General features: G+C 41.3%; 1 protein-coding gene across 4 annotated transcripts in view; it reads right to left on the bottom strand.

Annotated features, from left to right (window-relative positions):
- TATDN1 (TatD DNase domain containing 1) overlaps positions 1 to 26,017 on the bottom strand; it is a 45,495-nt gene that overhangs the window by 18,304 nt on the left and 1,174 nt on the right. For 3 of the 4 annotated variants that reach the window (XM_032873580.1, XM_032873577.1, XM_032873578.1), the window contains exons 2-9: positions 16,457 to 16,522; positions 14,314 to 14,363; positions 11,346 to 11,409; positions 9,243 to 9,386; positions 9,102 to 9,144; positions 3,483 to 3,568; positions 3,350 to 3,390; positions 842 to 918 (exon numbers count right to left, since the gene is read on the bottom strand). In XM_032873580.1, the coding sequence (XP_032729471.1) occupies positions 842 to 918; positions 3,350 to 3,390; positions 3,483 to 3,568; positions 9,102 to 9,144; positions 9,243 to 9,386; positions 11,346 to 11,409; positions 14,314 to 14,363; positions 16,457 to 16,496 (545 nt within the window). In that variant the 5' untranslated portion in view covers positions 16,497 to 16,522. Of the gene's footprint in view, positions 1 to 841; positions 919 to 3,349; positions 3,391 to 3,482; positions 3,569 to 9,101; positions 9,145 to 9,242; positions 9,387 to 11,345; positions 11,410 to 14,313; positions 14,364 to 16,456; positions 16,523 to 18,333; positions 18,426 to 26,017 lie in introns of those variants that run through there. The other variant, XM_032873579.1, reaches the window with a different exon arrangement.

The raw sequence follows: 26,017 nt of genomic DNA, 5'->3' as shown, positions 1-26,017 counted from the left end.
GTATTCCTTTCCATAGTGGTTTACTGATTAAATCATTAAAATACAGAAGCAGCACCTAGGACATATAAATAAATCTGAACTCCATAGCAAATAATTTCATGGTTCTATTTCCCCGAGGAGATATTTTAGTAAAAAATAATGCAGTCAGCTAAGTGGTAGTTTTAAAGGAACGAAACCCCGGGGAGGGACAGCCCAGGGACCCAGCAGGGCCAGCTGACTACACTGGGCTTATGCAGGCTAGTGTGGTGTATCAGCAGGAAGGTCAGCGAGCATGGAGGCAGAAGACACTGGTTCTCACGCTATCAGTTACTTTAAACCGGTTTCTTAACTTCTGAGAGCCTCACTGTCTTGGCCTACAGAGATCTATGAAATGATTATGTCACAAGGGCAGACATCACTTGTGTACATGCATACACAATGCTGCAAACGTGCATGTTTTAAAGGAATAAAATGACCTGAGAACCGACTGCATTGCTAGAGAAAGCCAAGCTGTTGATCTGGATACAAAACTGTTTTCTGTAACTGCGATGCCGGGTCAGTGTACAACCTGCAAGTTTTCCGTAGGCTCTGTGACCAAAGTGGGGCTTGAACTCACCACCCCAAGATCAACAGCCGCATGCTCTACCAACTGAGCCAACCAGGTGCCCTATAACTTTCAAGTTTTAACTGAAAGGAGTAATGGAGTTTTTTACTTGCAGGAATAGCATCATTTAACTTCTCACATACGTACAGAAATTCACAGGCCAAGATCAATGTGATAAACAAATACATTTAAATCCATATCTGCAATTCGCTGTAGAACAAGGAGTCTACTTAATATAAAACAAATGTAAGGACCTACCAACCATTAAATCCTATATAGAGATCCAAGTCAACCAAGGCTGCGGCTGCTTCCTTCGTACCATCAAAGGAATGTACCTAAGGACATACAGGTAGAATTTTATTTAATTTTCCTTTAAAATCCTAAATGACACCAATAACTTTCTAAGCAGAAGTAGAGATGCATTAGGGTTTTTTGGATCAGAGCATTTCACATGCGGTGGCCCCTATGGTTTTTATTTTCAAATCCAATCTCACAATTAAAATGGGTCAACATCCCCCCTGATGTGAGGCAAGAGGGGAGAAGGCTGCCTAGAACTTCTGTCCCTGGCTGCTGATGGCTCTGCTCCAGCACTCCCGCAGCGCCGCCAGGAAGGGGACTGGCGCTGGGAGCCCCATCCTCACTGAGGCTCGAATTCATGCAAAAGCAGAAGCATGAAGTTAAAAATGTTACAAAACCATGTAAAGTGTATCTTAAAATGTTCAATTTTTATGTTATGGGCTACCTTTTTCTAGAAGAGAGATGACTTAAGAGGACAAGTTTTAAGAAGATCAATCAAGAGTTGTAAGAATGTCACTAAAAAAAAAAAAAAAACGTGAACTGTTACACAGTAATATCTCAGGAGGCAGAAAGGAGCGAGATGGTGTTCTCCTTCAAAGCTATAGGGATTAAAGCATAGTTTTTCACACTTTGAACATATTTGTGTAATCAAAACCACACTTAACGATACTTCTTTAGGGGCGCCTGGGTGGCTCAGTGGGTTAAAGGCTCTGCCTTCGGCTCAGGTCATGATCTCAGGGTCCTGGGATCAAGCCCCGCATCGGGCTCTCTGCTCAGCAGGAAGCCTGCTTCCCCCTCTCTCTCTGCCTGTTTCTCTGCCTGCTTGTGATCTCTCTGTGTCAAATATATAAAATCTTTAAAAAGCAAACAAAAAAGCATTACTTCTTTAAATACACCTACAAGTGGGGGCACCTGGGTGGTTCAGTTAGTTAAGCAGCCAACTCTTGGTTCCAATTCAAGTCGTGATCTCATGGGTCATGGGGGCAAGCCCCATATGGGACTCAGTGCAGAGTCTGCTCGGGATTCTCTCCCTCCCTCTGCCCTTCCCCTGCTGATATGTGCATGCTCTTTCAAATAAATAATAAATCTTTTTATAAAAATAAACACACACACCTAACAAGTGATGTCATTAATGCGTTCATACAGCAACCAGAGTCCCAAATCCATTACGAAAAACAGGCTTCTCAAAAACAGAACCATGTTATACAGCTGCCCAGAAGAGTTTGTTCTTCCCCTCAGCATTTGCAGCTGACTAGAAAATATATCCTCCATTAACATCAAAATAATTTTAAATAAGACTCTTCATAAACCATTTCAGAAAATTAGTTATATTTTATTCGGTGATTTTTTTTTTTTTTCCAAGTAATTCCTATACCCAGTGTGGGACTTGAACTTACAACCCCAAGATCAAGAGTCACACATTCTACCCACTGAGCCAGCCAGGCAATATCTTTTTTTGAAAAAAGTCAAACATTTAGGTTGGATTTGTTGCTGTTAAGTAAATTCTTTAGAAATAAAAAAATGGGCTAAGAGGTAGAACCATTAATCCCAAGGGCATTAATGAGAGCCTCTAAGCCTCTCTCAGTTCCCAAAGGATAAACTGCAGGGTCAGTACACTACAGATACAGAAGTGCACAGCAGTGCAGAAAACATGATCGTTAGCAGTCCGTGAGACACGAAGCAGGGCTACAAACCTGGGAGACTACAGAGGACACTCAGCAGCACAGTGCGGGCACACAGTACGACACCCACAGGGAGTAGGTACAGGAAGTGTAAGTGCCATTTCCTCTTTCCTTACTTGGACTTAGTAGGGCTGATTTTACAGAGCTGGGTAATAGCTTTTCTGCTAGAGACTAGTGAATTGCTCCTAAAATTAGAGGTGAAAATGTGTGCATCGGAGAGTTTTTCTGAGGCAGATTTTCAAAAGAACCCATAATCCAAAAAAGACTTAAAAAACACTACTTTGGATGCCTGAGCTAGGGCAGATAACGTTTATGGGAACTGACTAAAATGACCACTCAGCAGTGTTTAGAGTAGAAGCAAATTACAGAAAGGAGGGGTCTTGGATCAGAGTGGTTAACAGCAAATGAGTACAGCTGACAAGAAATTAAGAAGGCAAACCTGAAGTGAGAATTAAAATATTAAAATCAGTTTATACCCTGCTCAGAATTTCAAGTGAAAACCACTGAAGAACGGCTGATGGAAGAGGCAGAGAAAAAGACCATCACCCACGCTCCAGAAACACGAGTTCATTCACGGGGTTTTCTCGTGAACCAAACTCTGTCATTCTTGCACTTTGAACAAAATAAATGTTATTAAATCCGTGTGACTTATGTATCGCATCTGGCCCACAGATTCTAAAGTAAACACGCGTCCCTCAGTAAGAAGGGGAGGAACACTGACTGCTGATCCCTGAATTAGTTCGCAACCCGAGGAACAAGGAAGCTTCTGGGCAACTCTTCTACTTACCACTCCCCCCACACACCGGTCTCTGTGTCTCTTCATTATGTCTGTGAATTAAAAACAAACAACTGTTGGCTAATACCTTGCTTGATTTCTGCAAAATTCTTAAATTCTAAATGAGATTTTAGCTTTAACTCACCCAAAAATTCAGCATGTGAGTTCCGACAGTGAAGAAACATTGGTAATTTTGTTAGTTCTGCCAGTTCAAACTGTTTTTCAAAGTATCTGTATGATGCCCAAAAAAACGTCCTTGTTAATTCTATTTTAGTGTGAAAAAAATAACTGTTAAATATTTTTAAGTTAAAGGACTTTTATGATCTTGAGATTACAGGACAGAAGTAGTGAACTCAGACATTTAAAACACATCTGGCTTAGTCAAGGCTTTTATAACACACAACTTCCTGAAAAGGACACCTCATTTTCTGGGATTACAAAATTATTTTCAAAAATGTTGGTTAGCTTTCCATTATAACTACTGGGTAAATCAGGTAGCACTTTACTACTGATCACTAGAAATAGCTATAATGTTTATGTTTCCAGTGATGGGAGCTGTTCCTCAAATAATTACTTTTTTTTTTTTTTTTTACACATTTTATTTATTTGAGAGCGAGAGAGAGAGACAGCCAGAGAGAGCACGAGTAGGGGATGGGACAGGTAGCAGGAGAGGGAGGAGGAGGAGCAAGGAGGCTGATACAGGGCTCGGTCCCAGAACCCTAGGGTCATGACCTGACCTGGAGGCAGACACTTAACCCACTGAGCCACCCAGGTGCCCCTCAAATGATGACTTTTAAATAGGTTTTCCCACCAAACCCAGCAAATGAAGCAGATACTCCCCATCACCCGTGGGATCCCTTCCCTGCAGCATGTGTTGGAAGGGAAGAACACACCAGAAGCCTCTTGCGCCTCGAGCTGGCTGAGCACCATCAATGGAGGTCAATTCGCTGCAGCCAGGGGCCTGGCACAGCTTTATACTCAGTGTTTTCCGTGTTGTTATACAAGGAATTACTACCACTAGATGCAGGGATTTAGTAGACGAATATAAATAGCACAAAAACTGAAACATTCTATTTTTCAACGATATAAAAACTACACGATAAAATGGCAGCCGTGGGGCACCTGGGTGGCTCAGTCGGTTAAACGTCTGCCTTCAGCTCAGGTCATGATCCCAAGGTTGTGGGACTGACTCCGCATCGGGCTCCCCACTCAGTGGAAAGCCTGCTTCTCCCTCTCCTTCTGCCTGCCACTCCCCCTGCTGTGTTCTCTCTCTGTCAAATAAATACATAAAATCTTTTTTTTTTTTAAAGATTTTATGTATTTATTTGACAGAGAGAGATCACAAGTAGACAGAGAGGCAGGCAGAGAGAGAGGAGGAAGCAGGCTCCCCGCCAAGCAGAGAGCCTGACGCAGGACTCGATCCCAGGACCCCGAGATCATGACCCGAGCCGAAGGCAGAGGCTTAACCCACTGAGCCACCCAGGCGCCCCTAAATACATAAAATCTTAAAAAATAAATAAATAAAATGACATTTGTGAATATTTAGAGAGTACTTTATAAAAAGGTTTTTCAAGTGCCACATACCATTATCTCCTCTGATCCACAAAATAACCCTTGAACAGGACAAGAGCTGGTGCCAGAGGATGTACGACCTCATCCAAAATCACAACACACTCTAACAAACTTGGACCCAGAAACTGAGTGCTCGAATTCCAGGTCTCAGCCAAAATGACTAAAAGTTGTGACATTTCCAAGAAGCTTCTTCTGGTTCCACAGCATAATGAAAATAGCCAGATGTAACATGGCGCATGTTCCCGGCATTCTCACTCAGCGCGGGGCTCACTCATTCTCACTCATGGTCATGCAGCTCAAATGAAACCAGGAGTTACAGAGAGTAAGGGTCTTATTTTCCTACAGGCGTTTATCTCTAATAGGCACCTTAATTTTAGGGAATAATTTCTTGGTGTTTAGTTTAAATCTCCTTTGCTATATATTCCTCTATCTTATCCCCCTGAAATACAAGACAACCATTTTCCTGGAGTACCCACTTTGTCCTCTTGAAATGCTAAATTTTCAAATTAGACACGTAAGTGCACTTCTTAAGGAGCTTTCATAATTTTGGCGGGTTTTTTTGTCTTTATTATCCAGTGTTTAGGCTTTCAAATCACCTTTTCAGGTTCTGCTGGGCTACAGTAAGCAAAAATAATTTTAGTTAACAAAGTGCTGAAATTTCACAGGGCAGGAAACAGAAATGAAATCTTTAAAGAAAAGTCACTATTTCCATAACCTCTACAGTAACTGAAATGTCAGCAACGAAATGTGCTCCAGTCATTACGTAAACTTTACCATGGATCTGGCTTCTGGCTACACACTGCACACTCTCCGCTTCACGCTCCCCATCTACGCGGATCATTTCTTTCACACACAATTCTATGTACAAAGCTATACAACTGAGCCACAGATTTACAAAATCTAATGATCCCCTTGGGAATAAGCCTGCCCATCACAGCAGGCAAAAGTACAAATTATGAAAATAACAGATGTTCAAGCAATGTGCCTCCATTATTCTGCATATGAGAAAAGAAAGGTCCATACACTCAAGCTAGCTAGGTGTCTTAAGGAGGCCAACTATTCCTAATGACACAGACTGAGGATAACCAGGCTTGACATGAAGTACCTGTTGTCTTTAAAGAAAAAAACCCACCATCCTAACGAGAAATAGCGTAAGTTACAGGGCAGCAGAAACTGGCCCTTATCAAGAGATTTCTCTGCTTCTTTTACTGTTTTTTTTTTTTCTTAGTTCATAAATGAAAAGCGCTGTTTACCTGAGTTAGATTTGCTCATTTTAGTGAAGCTGTAATTTGCTTTTGCCTGTATTACTGCTTCTTACATTTGAGGGTCAACAATAACGGAGGACAAGGGCTTGAAAAGGTCAGCTTGCGAGAAGCTGTTAGTAATTAAGACTGAGGCAATTCCCAAAAGCCCAGAGCCTCTGGACTGGCCCATGGCAAGGACAGCCTCGCTCTCTCATCGCTGGGGTTCCCTAAATCCCCAAACGGTTCTTTTGAAATCTTGTCTGATGTTGGATTTCTTTTTCCAAAACAGACCTGCACAGTATTAACATTTTAAAGCCCCGGAAAAATCCCACAGCAAATTCTTCCCACTCAAGTGAACTGAGCTAGAAACTTGCAGCAAAAGGGGACGGAGCACGGGGCAGACACTGAACAGACAGCCCAGGCTTCAAGGGTAACCCTTCCACAGCAAAGTCCGGCTTATTCCTTATTTTCATGCCTTTTAGGTTTTTTGCTCTTTAAAAAATGCTTTTCAAAAACCCCAAAGAAAAAGATAGTCTGTATTTTCTTTAGGATGAAAATACTTCTGAGATTACCACCACAGTCGCAATTTCTGGAGCACTAACTGCGCCAAGCCTGTTACTATGATGCGCTTTACATACCGGATGTTGAGAAAGGTAGGCAGTATTATCCCCATTTCAGTGATGAGGAAACTGAGATTTACAAACAGACACACAGCCACCAAATGGCAGTTAGAGTTCAAACACAAAGCTGTCGATTCTCTGAGAATTACTCCGCACAGTTACAATCCGCCTCACTTACCAGCAGGCCTCGGTATTCTTTGGCCATTGTGTCTACTGCACATCAGTTCTGTCTTGCCTACTAATCCATCACACCATTTTCTATTTTTCCTCTTCTCATACATCTTTTTCCTGACTGCATTTTTACTTAAAACAACAACAACAAGAACACCAAATCATACTCTGGTTGTCTCAGATGGTATAAAAGAACAGCTCAAAATCGAAATTCTTCCAAGAAAAGATCCAATAGTAAAAGCCGAGTTATAGGCTTTTTCCTCTACGCTGCTCTCCAGGAATCAAAAAGACCCTTTCTCCTTATGAAAAACTCAGTGAACATTTACGGAGTACCTGCCAGGCACTGAGTACTGCGCACAGTGCTATGGGCCCGACAGCACGAGTGAGGCTGGGTATGTGCCCCCAGAGAACTCAGACACTAGTCTGTTGTGGGACAGGAAGGGGGGACAGGAATGTATTCCGGGACAATGTGAGAAATGCTGAAACAAGTACAGAGCACTGTGTGTGCAGGGAGGGAGCGTCGGCAGAGGACAGGGCGTGGGGAGGTGGGAGCAGCGTGGGGAGGGATATTTGTTTTCTTAACAACAAACCAAATGGGATTCCTACTGCTGTGGTTTTTTACTAAATCATTTGATGTTTTAGAATTTAAAATCTCAAACTGAACTACCCATCTTTTTAAAATCTGTACCATACTTTAGTTTGTCCTTAGCTTTATCTCCTCTGGAAGACGTCTAGCTCACATCGCCTCACCTTATTAGCAAAGCCTTCCCTGACTCCCCCAGAAAGTCCTTCCCCCTGCTCTCCTACACCTTGTGTTAGCATTTTCCAACCCATTTTAATTACTTATGTCCTCTCTTATCTATAAAGGCATCAGAACCAGGCCTATTCTTTGTATTACACTGAGGAGGCACTTGGTAATCATGTACTGAATGAGTGCTGAGTTTAAACACTTAGTACAGATTACTACCCCGGCACCTGGCATCTGTGTTCAAGCATAAACTACATCCTGCTATACGTATTGTTTTAAGTTCTGATCTTAAGGTAATGGTGGGAGTATCCTCAGAGCAGTGAGATAGAACTATCAATGTTTTCATTAAGACAAAAAAATTGAGTTTCAAGTATGTAGGTTGCATTTTAGAATCAGTCTGAATGCATGTGGATCAAAGTCCTACGGCCACAGGACCACTGTCACACCCCACGCCATCTGTCTGCCTCACGACATTCACTTGGCCAAACACAGACTCTAAGGTGGAGGAATTAAGATCTGTGGGCTTCACCTACCAAACTCAAGCAGCCAACTATTTTTCAATTTAAATGTGAGTATGTGAATTTTTAAGGTAAGTGAGTGACCTATAAAAATGATAGTCAAGAGAGGTTTAGGATTTAATAATCCTCCTGGTCATCAGGTGACTGTCCCGGAAAACCACAGCATCATACATCACTGAACAGCTCTGAGAGGATTTAGTCTAATGTTCTATCACCTAGATAACAAATACATTGTTTCTGAAATGCAACAAAATGCTCATTAATAGACTTAAATTAAGTCTATGAGCTAATTTTTCTTTTTGGCCTCTCACACTACCCACCGGTGTGCTGACAGGAGCTCCAACTAAAAGGTATAGGCCGTGGGTTGTAGGAAGTCTACGAAGGTTGGAAACTTTGGAGTTTTCTGAGAAACTCCCACTCTCCACATGGCTCCTGTGAAAAGACCCTCACATTCTAAGCTGACAATATCCAGAGCCCAGCAAGAGTAGGTTTTTCCTACTTTGGTGATTGATTCTATAATCTCCTTCTAATACCCCTTGCTCTCAAATCCTTTAAATTACTGCTCTTAAATCATTCCATTGGAATGGTTCCTGCATGAATACACGCATGAGAAAAAGAACAACAAAAGTCTCCATCATATAAAACTCATCCCTAACTTCTACCATTAAAATTAAGTTAGATGGTTAATCAGTTAGGAACTAGATGCTTCCATCCCTTATGAATTCCATGCAAGTATGCATGGAATTGTTTTCACTTCATTTCTGATATACAAAGGGAAAATGCTTAATCCTGATGCTTAATCCAACTACATTCTGAACAAATAAAACCTATTTTTTAAAAAATCACTCTTCTGATTTTACGATATTTACCAAAGTCAAAAAATTTCCTTACTTGAGCTGAGTATCTTTGGGACAGAACTGTAGTCGGTCGAAATCTTTAAAAGACAAAATAAATAAATAAATAACAACTCATTAACTTGTACACAACAAATCACTTTCAAAGTCACTCTAACAGGGCTGGGTTGGCACTTACCCAGTCCACACTCCCCGATTGCTACAACTTTCCCCTTATTGTTTTCAGCAAGATTTAACAACTCCGTTAAGTAAAGATCAGGGTCATTCTTTTCAAATTCATCACATCTTGTAGGATGACATCCAACTGTACTGAAAAACATATCTAGCACAAAATAATGTCTTAGGATTATTTTCAAAATACTTTTCATATTATACTTAATATGCAAAAATGATAGAACAAATAATTTCAACTGGTTCATTTTTAATAATAGCCATAAACTATTTTAACTACAAGACCTGCATATGGTTAATCATATGATAATTTTTGGAATAGCTTAACAAAGCAGGACATGAATATGAAAATTGCCTTTAACATATTGGTAAAAAGAATTAATTCAACTTTCCAAAGTTTGGTATTTACTGAGTCCTGCAGAATGGAAAATAAAACAATTTCTTGGAGAATGAAATGTCACAACCTAATTATATCTTTTATATTCACTATTCACATCACTGTCTTGTTTCATGTATTTAACATAACAAAATATATTTCTTCCCCTTAAAAAGGGTGACTTAGAGGAACGTGGGTGGCTCAGTCTTTAAGTGGCTGCCTTCGGCTCAGGTCATGATCCCAGGGTCCTGGGATGGAGCCCAAGCCCTGTATAGGGCTCCCTGCTCAGCGGGGAAGCCTGCTTCTCCCTCCCCTCGCCACTCCCCCTGCTTATATTCCCTATCTTGCTGTCTCTGTCTCTGTCAAATACATAAATAAAACAAACAAAAAGGGTGACTTAAAGAGATGGAAAGGGAATCTGTTTTTTTCTTTTTATTTTCTTAAGATTTTATTTTCTTATTTGAGAGAGAGAGAGAGAGAGAAAAAGAGAGAGCGAGCATGGAGGGAGGGGCAGAGGAAGAGGGAGAAGCTCGCTGTCCACTGAGCAGGGAGCCCAACACCAGGGCTTGATCCCAGGACCCTCGGATCATGACCTGAGCCAAAGACAGATGTATAACTGATGGAGCCACCCAGACGCCCCGGTATTTGTTTTTCCAATAAAAAATAAAGCTCACTTATTTGGAGATCATGCTAGCTGTGACTGCATGGAACACAAGTATGAAGTCAAAAAGGGCTTCTGAGTGGCTTGGCCCTGAAGCCCAGGAGAGGCCGGGAGCCTTCTTCAGCCTCTCCTGCGGATGTTTACATATAAAAGGAGGCATTAGTTTTAAAGCAGCGGGGACACAGGTATGGGAAGAGGAGTGAAGAGGGCTGACAAGGGAGCTTCAAGAACGTTTAAAAGTGTATCTCTTCAAGAATAAAAAGTATGGAAGACAAGATTCTTATATCCCCAGAGGCATCTGGGAAGGTGACTACTTTTACCTTAATCACTAAAAAAAAGTGTCAGTGGATCCTGAAGAGAAGTATGCATTTTAGAAAGATTTCCATAAAAATTAACTTTCAGTAAGTAAATCAGTATTTTGAAAAATAACATGGAATGCCTAATTCTTCAATGTCTAGCACAAGAAGCATGCATGCCAAAACCCAAAACCAAAATAAGTTATGTAAAATGAATACCAGATAAGGAGAGGTTTTCTGTAACTAGGATTTCCTTAGGAACCAATTCTAAAACTTCACAGATTTTAAATAATTGCAAAATGCATGAACATAAAGTGAGCAGAGAGATTATATATTATTACTTGTGTTCCTGGGGTCTTAAAACAATGGTCTGCATGATAAATATTTAATAAATGATCCTTCACAGTTAAAGTTTAAATAAAAAGCAACTTAAGCACATTACAACATAGAAAAATCTTACATCAGGAATATGTGAGGCTAACTGTATACCCAGTGAACTTAACTCTCATTAACCTAAAAAAATAAATAAATAAATAATCAAAATAATGGTTAAGTATGTGAGAGAGAGGGTTTAAGCAAACATCTGATACACCGGTGGGCACTCAGAACTCCTTCATTTTAATCATGTCTCATCGCAATCAGTCTGTTTTCCTGTTATTTCCACAGTCACAATCCATTGTATTGCACCTGAGGCAGTTTTTAGAAAGATTTCTTCAAAATAACTCAGCTCGTATTTCGGGTGGGTGGGGGGCTGGGGTAAAAGGAGTATGAAGATACCATTTGTTTGTGCCAGATGCAGTGCCTCTTTACTGTCCTGCAGATCTCCACCTGTAATCATGAACTGAAAAAGAAAGAAAATAAGCCTACTTGAACAGGGCATCAACAACAGTTTCCCAAACATGCCTTCTTGCTGCCTTTTTCCAGAATGCTCCTCTCTCTTTGACTATTACACACTTATCCTTCCTTTAAAATGTGGCTGAAAGGTCATCTCCTATTTCCAGTGGTCCCCGACCACCCCTCTCCACACACACAAGCATAAATACAACACAGAATTTATCACTACTACCCACTAAAATGGATTCACATGTCTTGTTTTTCCTGTTAGATCAAGAGCTCCTTAAGGACAGAGATCACATTATGAAAGACCAAATAACTAAAGACTTCTGAATTTAGAATTCTGTTCATCTAAATTGGAGATTCAGCAGTGTTTATTAATTCAACAGTTCTCCAAGTGTGGTCCCAGAACCCCCTGGTAAATGTGAGGGCAAAATTATTTTCATAATAATTCTAAGATTCTATTTGCCTTTTTCACTCTCACTCGGCCCCAAGGGTGCAAGGAGATATTCCAGAGGCTTCATGAAGGGTAATAGCACAACAGACTGACTGCAAAAACAGATACCCAAGTTCTGGAGTCTTCTATTAAGAGCCAGACATTCAAGATAGGTTTTAAAAAAAAAAAAAAGACAAAATAATTCCACTCACGTCACTACAATTTTTTGGTTTGGAAAATACTAATTTTTCATAAAAATATGCTAGTTATATAATGGTTTACTGTTAGTAGATACATACATACATATATATATATATATGTATATATATATATATATATATATAAAGATTTCATTTATTTATTTGACAGACAGAGATTACAAGGAGGCAGAGAGGCAGGCAGAGAGAGAGAGGAGGAAGCAGGCTCCCTGCTGAGCAGAGAGCCCCATGCGGGGCTTGATTCCAGGACCCTGGGATCATGACCTGAACCAAAGGCAGAGGCTTTAACCCACTGAGCCACCCAGGCATCCCTGTTAATAGATATTTTATATTCTTCTTAGTTCTAATTTTTAATATTAACAAATAAAACCCACAAAGAGAAAAGCTCTTTGGGTCTTCAGGAATATTAAAGAACGTGAATGGGTTTTGAGACCAAAAGTTTGACCATCGCTGAATTAACACATATTGAATTCTCTGTAAGGAAATGTATGGCTCCTGGCAGAAAGCAGGCTTCTAAAGACATAGCCCTCCGGGTCCCCCAGCACAAGGAGAATGTTAAAAAGAGCGATGTGTGGGTGCCGGCTACTGAGGCAGTGCTGCTGAAGCATGTGTCCTTCGAAAGAAGGGACGAACTAAGCACGCTGATGTAGATTTTTTCAAGCATCTCCCTTCAAATGCCTCACTGAGCTAAAATGAAGAATTCCTTCTAGGTACGGGCCTCAAGAGAAAGCAGGAGGAAGTGCAAAAGGTGAACAGATGTTTTCACAGAGCAACTTAAGTTTCTAATATAATAGGCACTGAGTATCTATTCAGGGAACGCCAGCCATTATTAAATGCTCAACTGCTTGTAAAACACAGGGTGTTAAGATATTTAAAAAATATTGAGAGAACATGACTGTTTACTAACACCACCTAATTCTTTAATACAAAACCAGGTGCCCTCATCTAGTACTTCAATTCTGTAAAATATTTCCTATTCAAGTCTACCTTTTATCTATAACTTTCCCAAATAGATGAAAAAATGAGGACAAGGCTAGAGGACGTAATTTCCCCTCCCAGGTCACAATGATGATACTAGGATGATGGTGACTTCCACCATAAACCTGATAGAGAAAAGGGTATTTACACAGGTACAATACCATGTGCTTTGCACTCCAGCTTTATTTAACTCTCACAACAACTCCCTTAGTTAGGCATTATTATCACTCTCGAATTATAGATGCGAAAACTGAAGCCTAGAGAGAGAAGCACCCATGTTACGAAGTTCTGAAGAACAAAGCTGGGGCTGAAACCCAGGGGTGTGCGGCCATAACTGTGCTTTTCATTACTACAACGTAACTGCAGGACACTAAGTTAGATTCCAATTAGGAACCGCATCCGAGACATCGGTGTGTACGTTTCAAATGCCAGGATTAAATTAGGAGTAAACTACTCATGGCTGACACATGAAAATTCAGGAGGCTGGTATTTCAGAGTCTGCAGGAAAGCATTTTATGAAGTGATTTACCAAGCAGGGAATGAATGCATAATGAGAAATGAATATTGGAATGTTTATCCCTTCTTATCACGGTGAACAGAGACCACAGCGCAGAGCTGGGACCGTGGAACTCAGGAGCCAGCAGGGTCCTCTCTTACTCGAGGTAATTCAACTTAGAAGCCGCAGCTACCAAGTCTCCTGACACCACACTGGGGAACTTAACCTTATGTGTGCATATGTGGGCTAGCTTGGTAATTTTTTTAAATACTAATTAAAAACAAGTATCTATTCAGAGAATTTGACACAGAGCTAATATTCATTTGCTTAGAACTCTCTTAAAAAAGTAGAATTATCCTGATAATCAAGTTAGTACTGTAAAAATTAAAGTGTCTTCTCAGTTGTTCAAAAAGGTATATTCATACTGTAAAAGCTAAACTCGGTGATGGATACAGGTCTTTCTGATGCCTGCTGAGTTCTAACAAATGCTAAATTAGGTTATAAAATTTATTAAGAGTGCATCTTGAGAAGCCTGATAATTAAAATAGGTTTTAAACACTTTTATCAAAGAGACTTTGCCATTTACCACACTTCTGCTCACATAAAGAACTAAGCATAAGGCTTGTGTCACTTAAGTTTTGATGTTTTACTTCATTTACTTACTAATATTACTTGTTGACAATACATATCCCCAAATGTCAAGCGTGGCATGAGCTCCTTCTCTTCTATTCCATAGTATCTTAACCAGAATTTAATTTTTTAAAAAACTTAACAAAAAGTTACCTTTTTAACACCAATCTGGACAGCTCTCTCTATTACATCTTGTAAATCATCTGTAAAAAGCAAACCCCACATTAAGAAAACCTGGTTAAAAAAAAATTTTCACTTACTTATCCCTTCTTGAAAGAAAATTACAAAGAAACAATTATATTTACCAGATCAATATTGAGTACACATATAATAATAATAATAAACTCAATATTGAGTACACATATAATAATAATAATAATAATAAAAAAGCAATAACCCAAAAAGAAAAGAAAAGAAACGAAACCCATATAAGGCAAACTAGATGCCTAGTTATCCATTTAATTATATTTTATTCTGTTGACCAAAGGGAGAAGAGTGACAAAAATCAGGAGATTCAAACCAAAGGTGAATTTGCTCACTATCATTTAAGTCACTTGCCTTAAGTTCGAAACTTGTTGGCACTGTATTTTTTTATATAAAAATAAAACAATCATTAAGATCGTTATTTTGGGGGGCACCTGGGTGGCTCAGTGGGTTAAAGCCTCTGCCTTCGGCTCAGGTCATGATTCCAGGGTCCTGGGATCGAGCCCCACATTGGGCTCACTGCTCAGCCGGGAGCCTGCTTCCTCCTCTCTCTCTGCCTACTTGTGATCTCTGTCTGTCAAATAAATAAATAAAATCTTTAAAAAAAAAAAAATCATTATTTTTACTTCAGCCTTTCAAAATATATCTGTCATGCCTCCCAAAGACCTCTTTGTAAATTGCAGTTAATGCTGTATTTCTGTAATTCCCATTCCCATTGAGGAAGAATAATTTTTATTTTCTCTGACAGTTTTTTGCTTTTCCCCTCAAATTTCTTGTTAAGTAATAACAAGCTTTAAGAGGCCTGAGGTAAATGGATGGCAAAAATTAAACAATTCTATCATAAAAATCCAATTAATTTCATATTTAATTGCCACAGTAAATTTAGTTAGAATCCAATTATTTCTAGAATAGCTATAAAATTTTTTAGACAAAAACTATCAAATTAGTGAACTTATACTAAGACAACTAGTTTTGCTAAATATTATAAACCAGGGTCCTACTGATACTGATGACAATAAAACTTATTTCATAAACACACACATACATACAGAGTCACAGAGCATGAAATCTATTAAGTGCTTACAAGGGCATGAAAATCAGACTATAATTTATTCAATCTTTCTTCATCTTATAAACGAAAGCAAAAACATTACCTGAACTTCTAAATGGAGGAGAAAAGATAAGTTTTGAGGAAAGGCTTACGAAAGCTAACGCTGAACTTTCTTCTGTAAAGTGGTACCTGACACTCCCAGTATTTAGAGGCTTTCACTTAGTGTCACCTAGAAGTAGTGAAATCAGCTCTGACTTCATTGTTGGAATGTGCAGTTCCACTTCACCCAGACCACAAAACCAAATTTTCATGTTTGCGTTTACATAATAACAAGTACAGTAATTTTTGAGACAATATTTATAAACCAGTTTATTGAAGAAATTCTCCTTTCAGAAACATGTTGTCACCATCACTTACTGCTTCCTTGCCTCAGCTGACGAAATACACTTTTTGAATGAACTTGTATGAGAAATACAAGCCATTTTGCTTTTGGCTAAGCTTTCCATCAACCTCTGAGAAACTACTGTCTACCCCCACCCACACCACAGGCATCTGGGCTCTGGCAGGACTTGGAGGAAAAGGGGGAAGGCAAGACAGGGAAGCTGGGCAGCAGCCCGCCTGCTCCTGACCCACTTTTGTCACTCAGCTGAAAACATTTCCAAAAGACGAGGTACTACAGTCAAGTTCAACTGCACCTGATTTTTAAATTATGCACCCTAATGTCCAATGTTTAAAAGAGTAATTAGACATCAACTGTTGTTCGGCTTTTATGCATTTCTCTATTTGAAATGATAAACTTCCTCAGAGAAGGAGGCCTTGGTAACACTGTCATTACAGGTGCTTTACGAATGCTCCTGGTTGCTATTTACCCAAGCAGCTTATTTATGTTTCCCTTTGTTTATAGTTTAAAACTATATGCATCTAAGATGCATAATAAATCCTCTTAATATTTCCCTTGTAAAGTGGATTATGCCTCATGATCTCCTGGAGGCAACTTGTCTTCATAGAAAAACTATTCATCTTAATAAAAGAAACATTTACCTTGATGCTTCTGAACTCCTCTATAAATTCCTCTGAACATGGGATCTGTCAAGTTGATACCGATATCTGTGGAAAGCAAAAATAAATGATTAAGAGCTTCTATTTTAAACTTCTATGTTAAATAAAAGCTCCTGTTACTAAATTTTTCACTCACTCAAACAAAATCTAAGTGCCTACCACTTGTCACTGTGCTAGACACCTGGGATAAAAAGATGAGTAAGACAGAATTCTACCTCTCAAGAAACCCATTAGAGAACTGGGAAGGCAGACCCATTAACAGAACGTGAAGAAATAATTTTAAGTAGACACTGGCACTGTGGGACACAGATGAGGAATACCCAATCTAGTCTGGTAGATGGCTCAGAAGTTTCCAGAAAGAAGGGATCTCTGAACTGAATCTTACAGGGTAAGTTAGAGTTACTCAGTAGAAGAGGGGAAACTGCAGACAGAGGAAGCAGGAGCAATGAATGCATCTTGAATGTGAAACGGCAGTGACTGTGGACAGCTATTGGCTGTTCTGGCTGCTGGAGAGAAATGGAGGGAAGGGAGTGCCCCGAGAAGTCCAGACCCAGCTAGGTTACAGACAGTCATCTTTAAAATACCAGCTGCAACTAGAAGCACAGACGGCTTGTAAGCAGAGGTGGTAAGATATCTCATTCTGGTATCTTTGGAGAAGGTGGGATTTGAAGGGGGGCAAATGGAGTCAGTATATCTCATCTGGAAACAGGCAAGAGCTCATATTTACACTGAGAAGAACCTGAACTGGGCTAATGTAAGTAGAAATTCAGAGAACAGAATAAATTATTTCACTATTCACCAAATACCATGAAGACCAAATCTGTGTTGTTACTACATAAGGAGTGAGGGGAAAGGACTAAGACCCAACACATGGTCCCTGCCCTCCAGGAATTCATGGTCGCTACAGGAACTACAAATACACTTTGTGATAATATGGTGGACTAAGCAACACAAGGCAAGAAGGTTTTTCTTTATTCCTATGTTCCTAAAACCCAGCATAATGGTTGCCACACAGTAGGAGCGCTAAACGTGTTAAGTCTATAAATAATTGCTACGTGCTTGGGAGCACAGAAAGGGGGCATTAACAGTTTTGGCAAAGATGACGAGACAAGCCTCCCAGCAGAGCCGGATCTTTAAGAGAGCTCAAGCTTACAAGCTGACAGACGGAAAGGGCATGGACAGCATGGACCGGTGTAGGCACCTGCTGTATCTGGGCACAGGAAGAATCGTGCCGACAGAGCAGTGGTCCTTAGTGGAGAGCCATCCTGCAGCTCCTTCTCCTTCTAACCTACCCCCCTGCACAGCACTTGGTAACGTCTGTGTTCACTTCTAGATGGCGCAGCTGAAGGGAGTCACTGGCGTCCGGGCCAGAGGCCATGAATGCTGCTGAAAACCTACAATGAACAGGACAGCTTCCCAAGAGAGGGGATTCTCGGACCCCCAACATCAACTGCCATTCTTGATAAATCCTGCTGCAGAGTGCAAGGGAACCAGGGGAGTAACAGGACATGAAGTCAGACCATACTGGCCACAGGCAACAGTAACCCCTTCCTTATGGGGCACCCGGGTAGCTCAGCCAATTGGGCGTCTGCTGTTGGCTTGAGTCGAGATCCCGGGGTCCTGGGATGGAGCCCTGCACTGGGCTCCCTGCTCAGTGGGGAGCCTGCTTCTCCCTCTCCCCCGACTTGTGCTCTTCTTGACTCTCTCGCAAATAAATACATGAAATATTTTTTTTTAAATAATAATACCTTCCTTATTTAAAATCCACACCCTTTAGCTTTAGCACTAGGAGAATCTCCAAGTTCTTGATGGCAGGGGACACCTGCCTGCCTAAAGACCCTTATGTTACTTCTGCTTACTTTCATCTTCCTCTTGGAATATTCTGATTTCTGCCAAGCTGGCCCTCAGTAACTGTGCTGCTTCCACACGAAGACAGACGTGACATGATGAATGGGAGATGGTAGGGAGAGTAGTCCAGGCATTTGGAAAAAGCAAAAGAAAGGCACAATGCAGAAAAGCTGGCAGATATTTCAGCAACAGTATATAGCCAATAGAGGATAGAAGATGAATTCACACCCCGTACCCTTTAATGGACCATTAACACACGAACACGGACTACAATCAATACAATATGGGGTCAGTGGAATGGCCCAGATCATAAGAATTCAGCATCTTTTTTTTTTTTTTCAATTAAGGTAAGGAAACTAGATAGGGCAAGAGGCAGACTGAGAAAGGGAACCCAGGGAAAAGAGGAGAGGCTTTCCTGCCTAGAAAAATCCTTCACAGGGCTCCACCTACAATCACCCACCACGGATGATGGTTAGGGGCACAGACTTAGTCTGTATTTCTTCCACTCATTTCCCGTTTGTGAAACAAAGAGGTTAGTATTTTTCCAAAACAATCTCTTTACTAGAAAATAAACTGAAAAACAAAGGAAACAAAAGCAAGCAAATTTAGCAAGTAAAATTTATGATACTTATTTTAAAAGCGAATGGAGGGATGCATGGGTGGCTCAATCAATTAAGTGTCCAACTTTTTTTTTTAAAAGGTTTTATTTATATATTTGAGAGAGAGAGAGAGAGAGCATGCAAGCAAGCATGCATAAGCGGGAAGAAGGACAGAGAGAGAAACAGACTCCTGCTGAGCAGGGAGCTTGACTTGGGGCTCAATCCCAGGACCCCGAGATCATGACCTGAGCTGAAGGCAGACGCTTAACTGACTGAGCCACCCAGGCACCCCGGGTGTCCAACTCTTGATTTTTGGCTCAGGTCCCAGTCTTAGGAGCCTGAGATCAGCTGCACCAGGCTCCACACTCATTACAGAGTCTGTTTTTCCCTGTCCCTCTCCCTCTCACCTGCCCAATCCTCACTCTCTCTCTTAAACAAATAAAATAAAATCTTTAAAAAATAATAAAATAATTTTTAAAAGGCAAATTGAAGATGAGCTTGGGGGCTCAATTTCTGAAGCCTTCCCATGTCCTTGTCTCTACCCTCCCTGGACCAGATGCGGAATCACTCTTCAGCACTTTGTACTGAGGCTGATATGGTTGAAGCCAATGCAAGGTGATACCACTGCCTCTTAGAACCCACTTCTAGATGTGGGTCAGTCCTTCAGGCCCTAAGTCACAGTGGAGTTCAAAGTCTGTATTCAGCTTTGGACCCAGGTGAGCCTTAGGCTTTAGGATATCCTACACTGGCTCAGCCACCAGTTTCTTCCCTCTGCTCCAAGAAGTCTCACTTACAGCCTTTGGCCCTTTTCTTTCGGACATATGGTTTGCTTGAAGTGTATTTCTTGGCCAGTTGTTAGAGCCGCTTTCTACCTTATGAAGAGAATGTTTCACCTTAGTCCGGTTGGGTGAAGGGGGTCAGAACATACCACCCCAATATGCCACTTTGGCATATCAGTTATTCTGAACTGAACACACTGGAAAAAGAGGAGATGCAGGCAAGCCTCTCTGCTCTCCCCCCATGGTAACTAAAAGTAGGTCATAAAATTTCCCATGAGACACACCCTCCCTATATCAAGAATGGAAGAATATTGTTATCATTGCAATATTGTTATCACCAGACTCGGAGTCAACGTCAAAACGAATCTGTACAAGCAGACCCAAATAACTCTCCTCATCTTCCGTTAGTTTCCCCATATATTTCCTTGTCATTGTCCCACAACTTAAGTCCTTTTATCAAGTTGCCACTTATGCTTTTGGGCCTAATGGCTTCTTTGAGGCTTCATTTTCCTTCTGAAGATTCCCATATCCACAAAAAATGTCTATGCTTTTCTCCTGTTAATGTCTGATGCCAGTTTAATTCTTCAACCAGCCACAGAACCTAACAGGGTAAGAGGAAGATTTCCCTCGTCTACAGAGGCAAATAAGTTCTTCTTCTGGACACTGAGTCACTCCTGTTTCTCTAAGAAGTTCTGCTCTCCTATACTGGCTGGCCTCTGGGCCTCCCACTCCCCATCCACCTACTCACCAGCAAACACCTGCAGTGTGGTTAGGATCATTAACAGGTCACTATGGATGGGTCAAAGAAAAGTTCAAACCGATCACCAGAAAGTGTAAATTTGTGAGCACGTCCCAAGAAATGCAATGAAATGGAGGAAATGCAGTTATGGAAAAAGAATGGGCTGTGGAGTCAGAATTCCCGGCACTATGATGAATAAACTGAATGATGCTGGCCAAATCAGCAGCCCTTCTGGGACTCAGTTTCCCTACTAACAGGGCATAACATTTCTCCTTCCAGGGATGAAATGTAGCTCAAACTGGAAAATCAATGTGAAAGCACTTTGCACAATAAAAGCCTTAGAAAATGTACTTCCTGTTATTACTGTGCAGCCTATACGTTCTGAACATGCCAGCACCACACAGAATTTCCATCAACATTAGCGACCATGGCATACCACCTTCAGTGGTTAACACTCTCAATTCACTATTCAGTAGCCAAAGTGAGTCCATCTTTTTATACCTAACTCATGATGCAACTATGAAAATAAAGCCACTCAAAATCCTACTCATTTAACTTGTTCAAAATGTCCTAATATAGCTATAATAAGGAATACTATCTTTCCAATTAAAAAGTTCTTACCAGAGGGGAACCTGGGTGGCTCAGTCCATTAAGCATCTGACTCTTGGTTTTGGCTCAGGTCATGATCTCAGGGTTGTGAGACTGAGCCCCACGTCGGGTTCTATGCTCAGCGCGGAGTTGGCTTAACATTCTCTTTTCCTCTCTCTCCCCCTCTCCCCCTCTGCCAGCTCAAGAGCGCTCTCTCAGATAAAATCTTTAAAAAAAAAGTTCCTATCACAAGTACTTGTGTTGTCAACAAACTAAAAAAAAAAAAAAAAAAAAAAAAAGTAAACAGTATCTAAGAATCAATTTCTAGCTTGAAATAGCTTGAAAAACTAAGATATGGGAGGAGAGTGAAGGATACAAAAAAAAGACAAAGAAGAAAAGGACTTCTGATGGGGGGGGTTGAGGGAGTCATACATTTAGTGGCGTGTCATCTTGTAAGAATCAGTGATGTTTCTTTTCCATAATTTTTCTTTAACTGGCTGGCTTTAAAAGCAGTGACTGCTTTACTGTTAAAAACCACTTCCAGTATTAATAAGTTTTATTTCTCAAAACAGAGTGGAAAACTACTTGCAACCAAAACCAAAACCACATCCCCAAACTGATGCCTCACTGGGCTCAGGGAAGCATGTCCTGTCACCGTCACCTAGGGTCTAGGGATACGAATGGACAGTAAACAGGGTACTTAAAATTATTTCAGATTTGCTTAGCCTTCAGATAGAACTTCAACTTCACAGAAAATACAGGAAATGAAAGGACAAGCTTAACACCGGCGCACAGCAATCACACAAACCCTAAAGACAGACTTCTGTGGGGCCACCAGCCAGTGCTTCCCCGAGACCGCGCCACGAGGGAAGAAATGTGCTAGATCACGGGGGTGGCAAGCTGTTGCCACCAGCAGACTGACTCCTATTTTTGTTTGATCCTGAGCTAAAAACGGTTTCACATTCCTTAATAGCTGGGGGGGGGGGGGGGGGGTCAAAAGAATAGTAGGGTTTTGTGAAACATAAAAATTATAAGAAACTCAAGTTTCTGAATCCAAAAAGTTTTGCTGGAACACAGCCACACCCATCTGTTCATATAGTGTCTATGCCTGCTCTTGAGTGACAAGATCAGAGTATTTGTGATAGTGATCATATGGTCCACAAAATAAAAAATATATACTACGTGACCCTTTAAGGAAGAAGTTGTCCAACCTTTGTGCTAGACTAGATACAAAACTTACGGGCATCCAAGTATGTGGCTCTGGACTGGATACGGTTTTGGAAACAACCACCTTCTAAAAGAAGCTCCAGAGAGACCTCTTCCTTGCCTGTTCCACCACATGAGGACACAGTGAGAAGGCAGCAGCTAGAAACCAGGAAGAGGGTCCTCACCAGGATGCAAACATGCTAGTGCCCCTGATCTCGGACTTCCCAGCCTCCAGAATTGTGAGAAATGCATTTCTTATTTCTAAGCCACCCAATCTGCAATATTCCCTTATAACAGCCCAATGGACTAAGGCAATCTAAGACATCAGCTTCTCTCTCAAGATGTACTTACCAAGCAGGTAGATTTTATCTCCCAATCTATCAAACCTGTGCACTTCTTTCCGTCTCCCCCTCTACCTTAAGATCCAGTCAACTCGGACCCCAAAGCCACTCCTTCCCCCTGCTGTTCTGTTCTTCCCCTGACCCAAGGTTTCTTTCATGCACAAATCAGATCATGACACTCTTAACCATACTCCTCATTATTAGAATAAAAACCAAAGTCCTAACACGGTAGGACCTTGGTTCTGCTAATCTCTTTAGCTCATTCTATACCATCCTCCCACCCCCTCAGTCACTTCCCCATTTCTCTCCACTACAGACCCACTGGTCATTTTTTAGTTCCTCAAAAGTATCACGTACCCTCTTGCCACAGGATGTTTGCACAGGCTGTTCCGTTTGGAACCTTCTGCCTTTCTTTGCCTACTTAATTCAATCTTTCAGAGCTCCGTCCAAGCGTCGCTTCCTCAAGGAAACCTTTTCTGACCTCCCAGACTAAGTTTTGTTCCTCACCAAATACCCAGAGAACCATGCTCCCTTTCTTCAGTCCCCTCTTCTTAGTAACTGTGGTAAAGCCATTAGTGCACTTATGAGGCTGTCTCCACCAAGAGACTGTGACCTAGCTTCTGACCACCACTGATTCCTAGTATTTGGCACACTGGATGGCACACAGTAGCGACTCAGTAAATACTTTAAAAAGAATGAATGACTAGGCTGCTTAAGGGAACTGAAGACAAGGAACAGGAAATATGATCCAATCCCTAGGGAAATGGAATTATATAAAAAAGGCAGCCAAAAGCCCCAACCAGTCTGCTTCTAGAGCCACAGGGCAGGATCAGAATCCTGTTGAAAAAAAAGCCAACTTTTTAATCTTAGGGACCTAAAATCTGGATGGCCCAAAGAGATAGTTATGCTACTAATTATTGCCAGCTGCTCTCTCATTGGCTCATGGAGGGGTGTGGGGACTGTTAGAATAGGAATCATCAAAAGCTGTGCTTCTCAAACTAGGGGTGCTCTGGGGCACCTGGGTGGCTCAGTCAATTAAGCGTCCAGCTCTTGGTTTGGGCTCAGATCATGATCTCAGGGTCCTGGGATCAAGCCTCACTTGGGGCTCCGCACCCAGCAGGGAGTCTGCTTGAGGATTCCCTCCCCGTCTCTTTCTGCCCCTCCCCCAACTTGAGCAAGCGTGCACTCGTGCAAGTGCGTGTGGTCTTTCTCTAAAATAAACCAATCTCTAAAAAACAAACAAATAAACAAAAACTATGGGTGTTCCACGGACTATGTAACAGTTTGAGATTTCCTGGAGTATCAATTTCATTTTGGAAGATTTAGGGGATAAAATATCTTAGTTTTAAAAAGGCACTATATTATTTCAAAGATAAATACAAAACATCCAAAGAAATGTAAATGCATCAAGAGTTACACACCACTGCTGCTACCCCTACCACCCCTGGAATATGCTTCCTCCTATGCATATCTATTAAACAACTAGGGAAGGCTATACTTAAAATCTTTTAACACTGGCTATCTCAGGAGAGTAGGACTAAAATGTATTCAAATAAACCCACGTTCTTTAAGAAGGCTTTCCAAACTTATCTTACTGAAAGGTTCAAATTCCTTTATCAATTTTCTTACCACCATGGTACTAAAACTACATATATTGTTTTACCCATTCATTCCTATTTCCATTGATCATCACTGTACTAAGTTCCCAGGAAACAAACATTACGAAGTATTTGCCTGAAGAGTGTGGTCCAGTGGGAGGGACAGACACATAAATAATTATAAAATAATGTGTCAAAGGGTAGAGTTACGAAGTCTGAAAGAGCAGGTAAAAAATCAACCAGGCACAAAGGTAGTCAATCAGGGGGATATTAGTAGTAAAAGTGACATTATGGTCCCAAACTGCGGCTCTAAAACCTGTCCAAGGCAAGAAACAGCATGTGCCAAGTGTTTCTCAAAGATAAAAGTGATGAGGCTTGAACAGAGGGCAGGACCGGAACACGGAAAGGTTTTGTATGCTGTGTCAAGATACTTCAACTATCCTGAGCACAGTAACTGAAGGATCTGAAGCAGAAGAAAACTGTAGTTGATTTTTACACAGACCACACTGAAGGCTGTATGTACGATGGATTTAAGGAGACATGGACTCCATGACTGGAGGCAGGAATTTAGTTTTACATCAAAAATAAATAAGAAGTTGTCTTTTCCTTGTGGAATGTTTCATGGCCCTTAACCCATCTCCCCCCAACTAATCATCTCACAGATTGGAATGGAGAAGCGGACAGACGACATGCTTGGAAAGGTCTATAGCTACTAAGGACTACAGACCAACCTCACCCCAGGCTCTCCCACAGCATTTTTAATCTTCTTTTGTGGCACTTAAAACATTCTCCCCTGCACCCGCTTTGACAGTCCATACCTCTCTAGTCTGAAAAATAACTGCACCACTCGAATATTTCATAGTTCCATAAAGTTAGCACAAAGTCTTTGGAAAAAATATCGCTTAAAATAACTCTCATATCTAAGACTACTTTTTCAACTGCCCAGTAAACGTTTCCAGCTGGATGTCCTGGAAGACTCTTAACCTAATCCACATGGATCTCGCTACGTCTCCTACCCATTGCCAAACTAATCAAGCTTCCATTTCATATTTAGGTATTTATCCCAACCCTGAGTCATCTCTGACTGCTGACCCTCCCTTACTGCCATAAACACAGCTGCCAAATGCTGCAAACGCATATGCATTTCGCTCTTCCTTTTCCCCTGCCCTAGTTCAGGCTGGGAAATGTTTCCCCATCTCTTCCCCTCGCCCACAGATCCTACAGTAACTATCAGGATTGCCTTACTAAAGCAGACATGTGATCCTTGCCCTTTTCCACCTTCAAGGAGTTAGAAACGTCACAAAGACAAGAATCACACCCAACTTTACTAACTGCTGTAAGGCAGAGCCCAAAGTTCCTGGTACATAACTGGCACTCCATGATTTACTTGATGAAGAAAGGTTGAAAGCTTCAGCAAAGCTCCATCCTACACACAGTAGAAGTAAACTTAGCCAGACCTTTGAGTCCCAAGTGACCCTTCAAACCCTAGCTCTCACAATGTCCCCAGCTTTTTCCATGTGCCTGGTAGTAAATACGCTTACCCCTTTGGTTCCTGTCGCATTCTCCCCCTTTTTCTACTGAGGGTGAACAGATTATTGTACTTGCCAAGTAACAAAACTGTTATCCTCCCCACGATCTACACCCTTCAGTTCCCCCACCAGACGGTGATGCCAGCAGATCAGGGACCGGGTCTTTGCACCCCGTGTTCCTAGGCCGGTGCGTGGCCCCCCAGGAGCGCGCAATAACTGGATGTGAACGCACGAATTAGTGAATGAACGGGTCGCTTGAAGTCGTCATCCTCTCCCACACAGAGAAGGGGCGGGAGGTGCACATGGGATGGAGGGG

Source organism: Lontra canadensis, unplaced genomic scaffold (genome assembly GCF_010015895.1).
Source record: "Lontra canadensis isolate GAN:19392208 unplaced genomic scaffold, GSC_riverotter_1.0 scaffold49, whole genome shotgun sequence".
Taxonomy (NCBI): Eukaryota; Metazoa; Chordata; class Mammalia; order Carnivora; family Mustelidae; genus Lontra; species Lontra canadensis.
The sequence above is the reverse complement of the archived record's forward strand: the minus strand, read 5'-3'. Positions and strand labels throughout refer to the sequence as shown.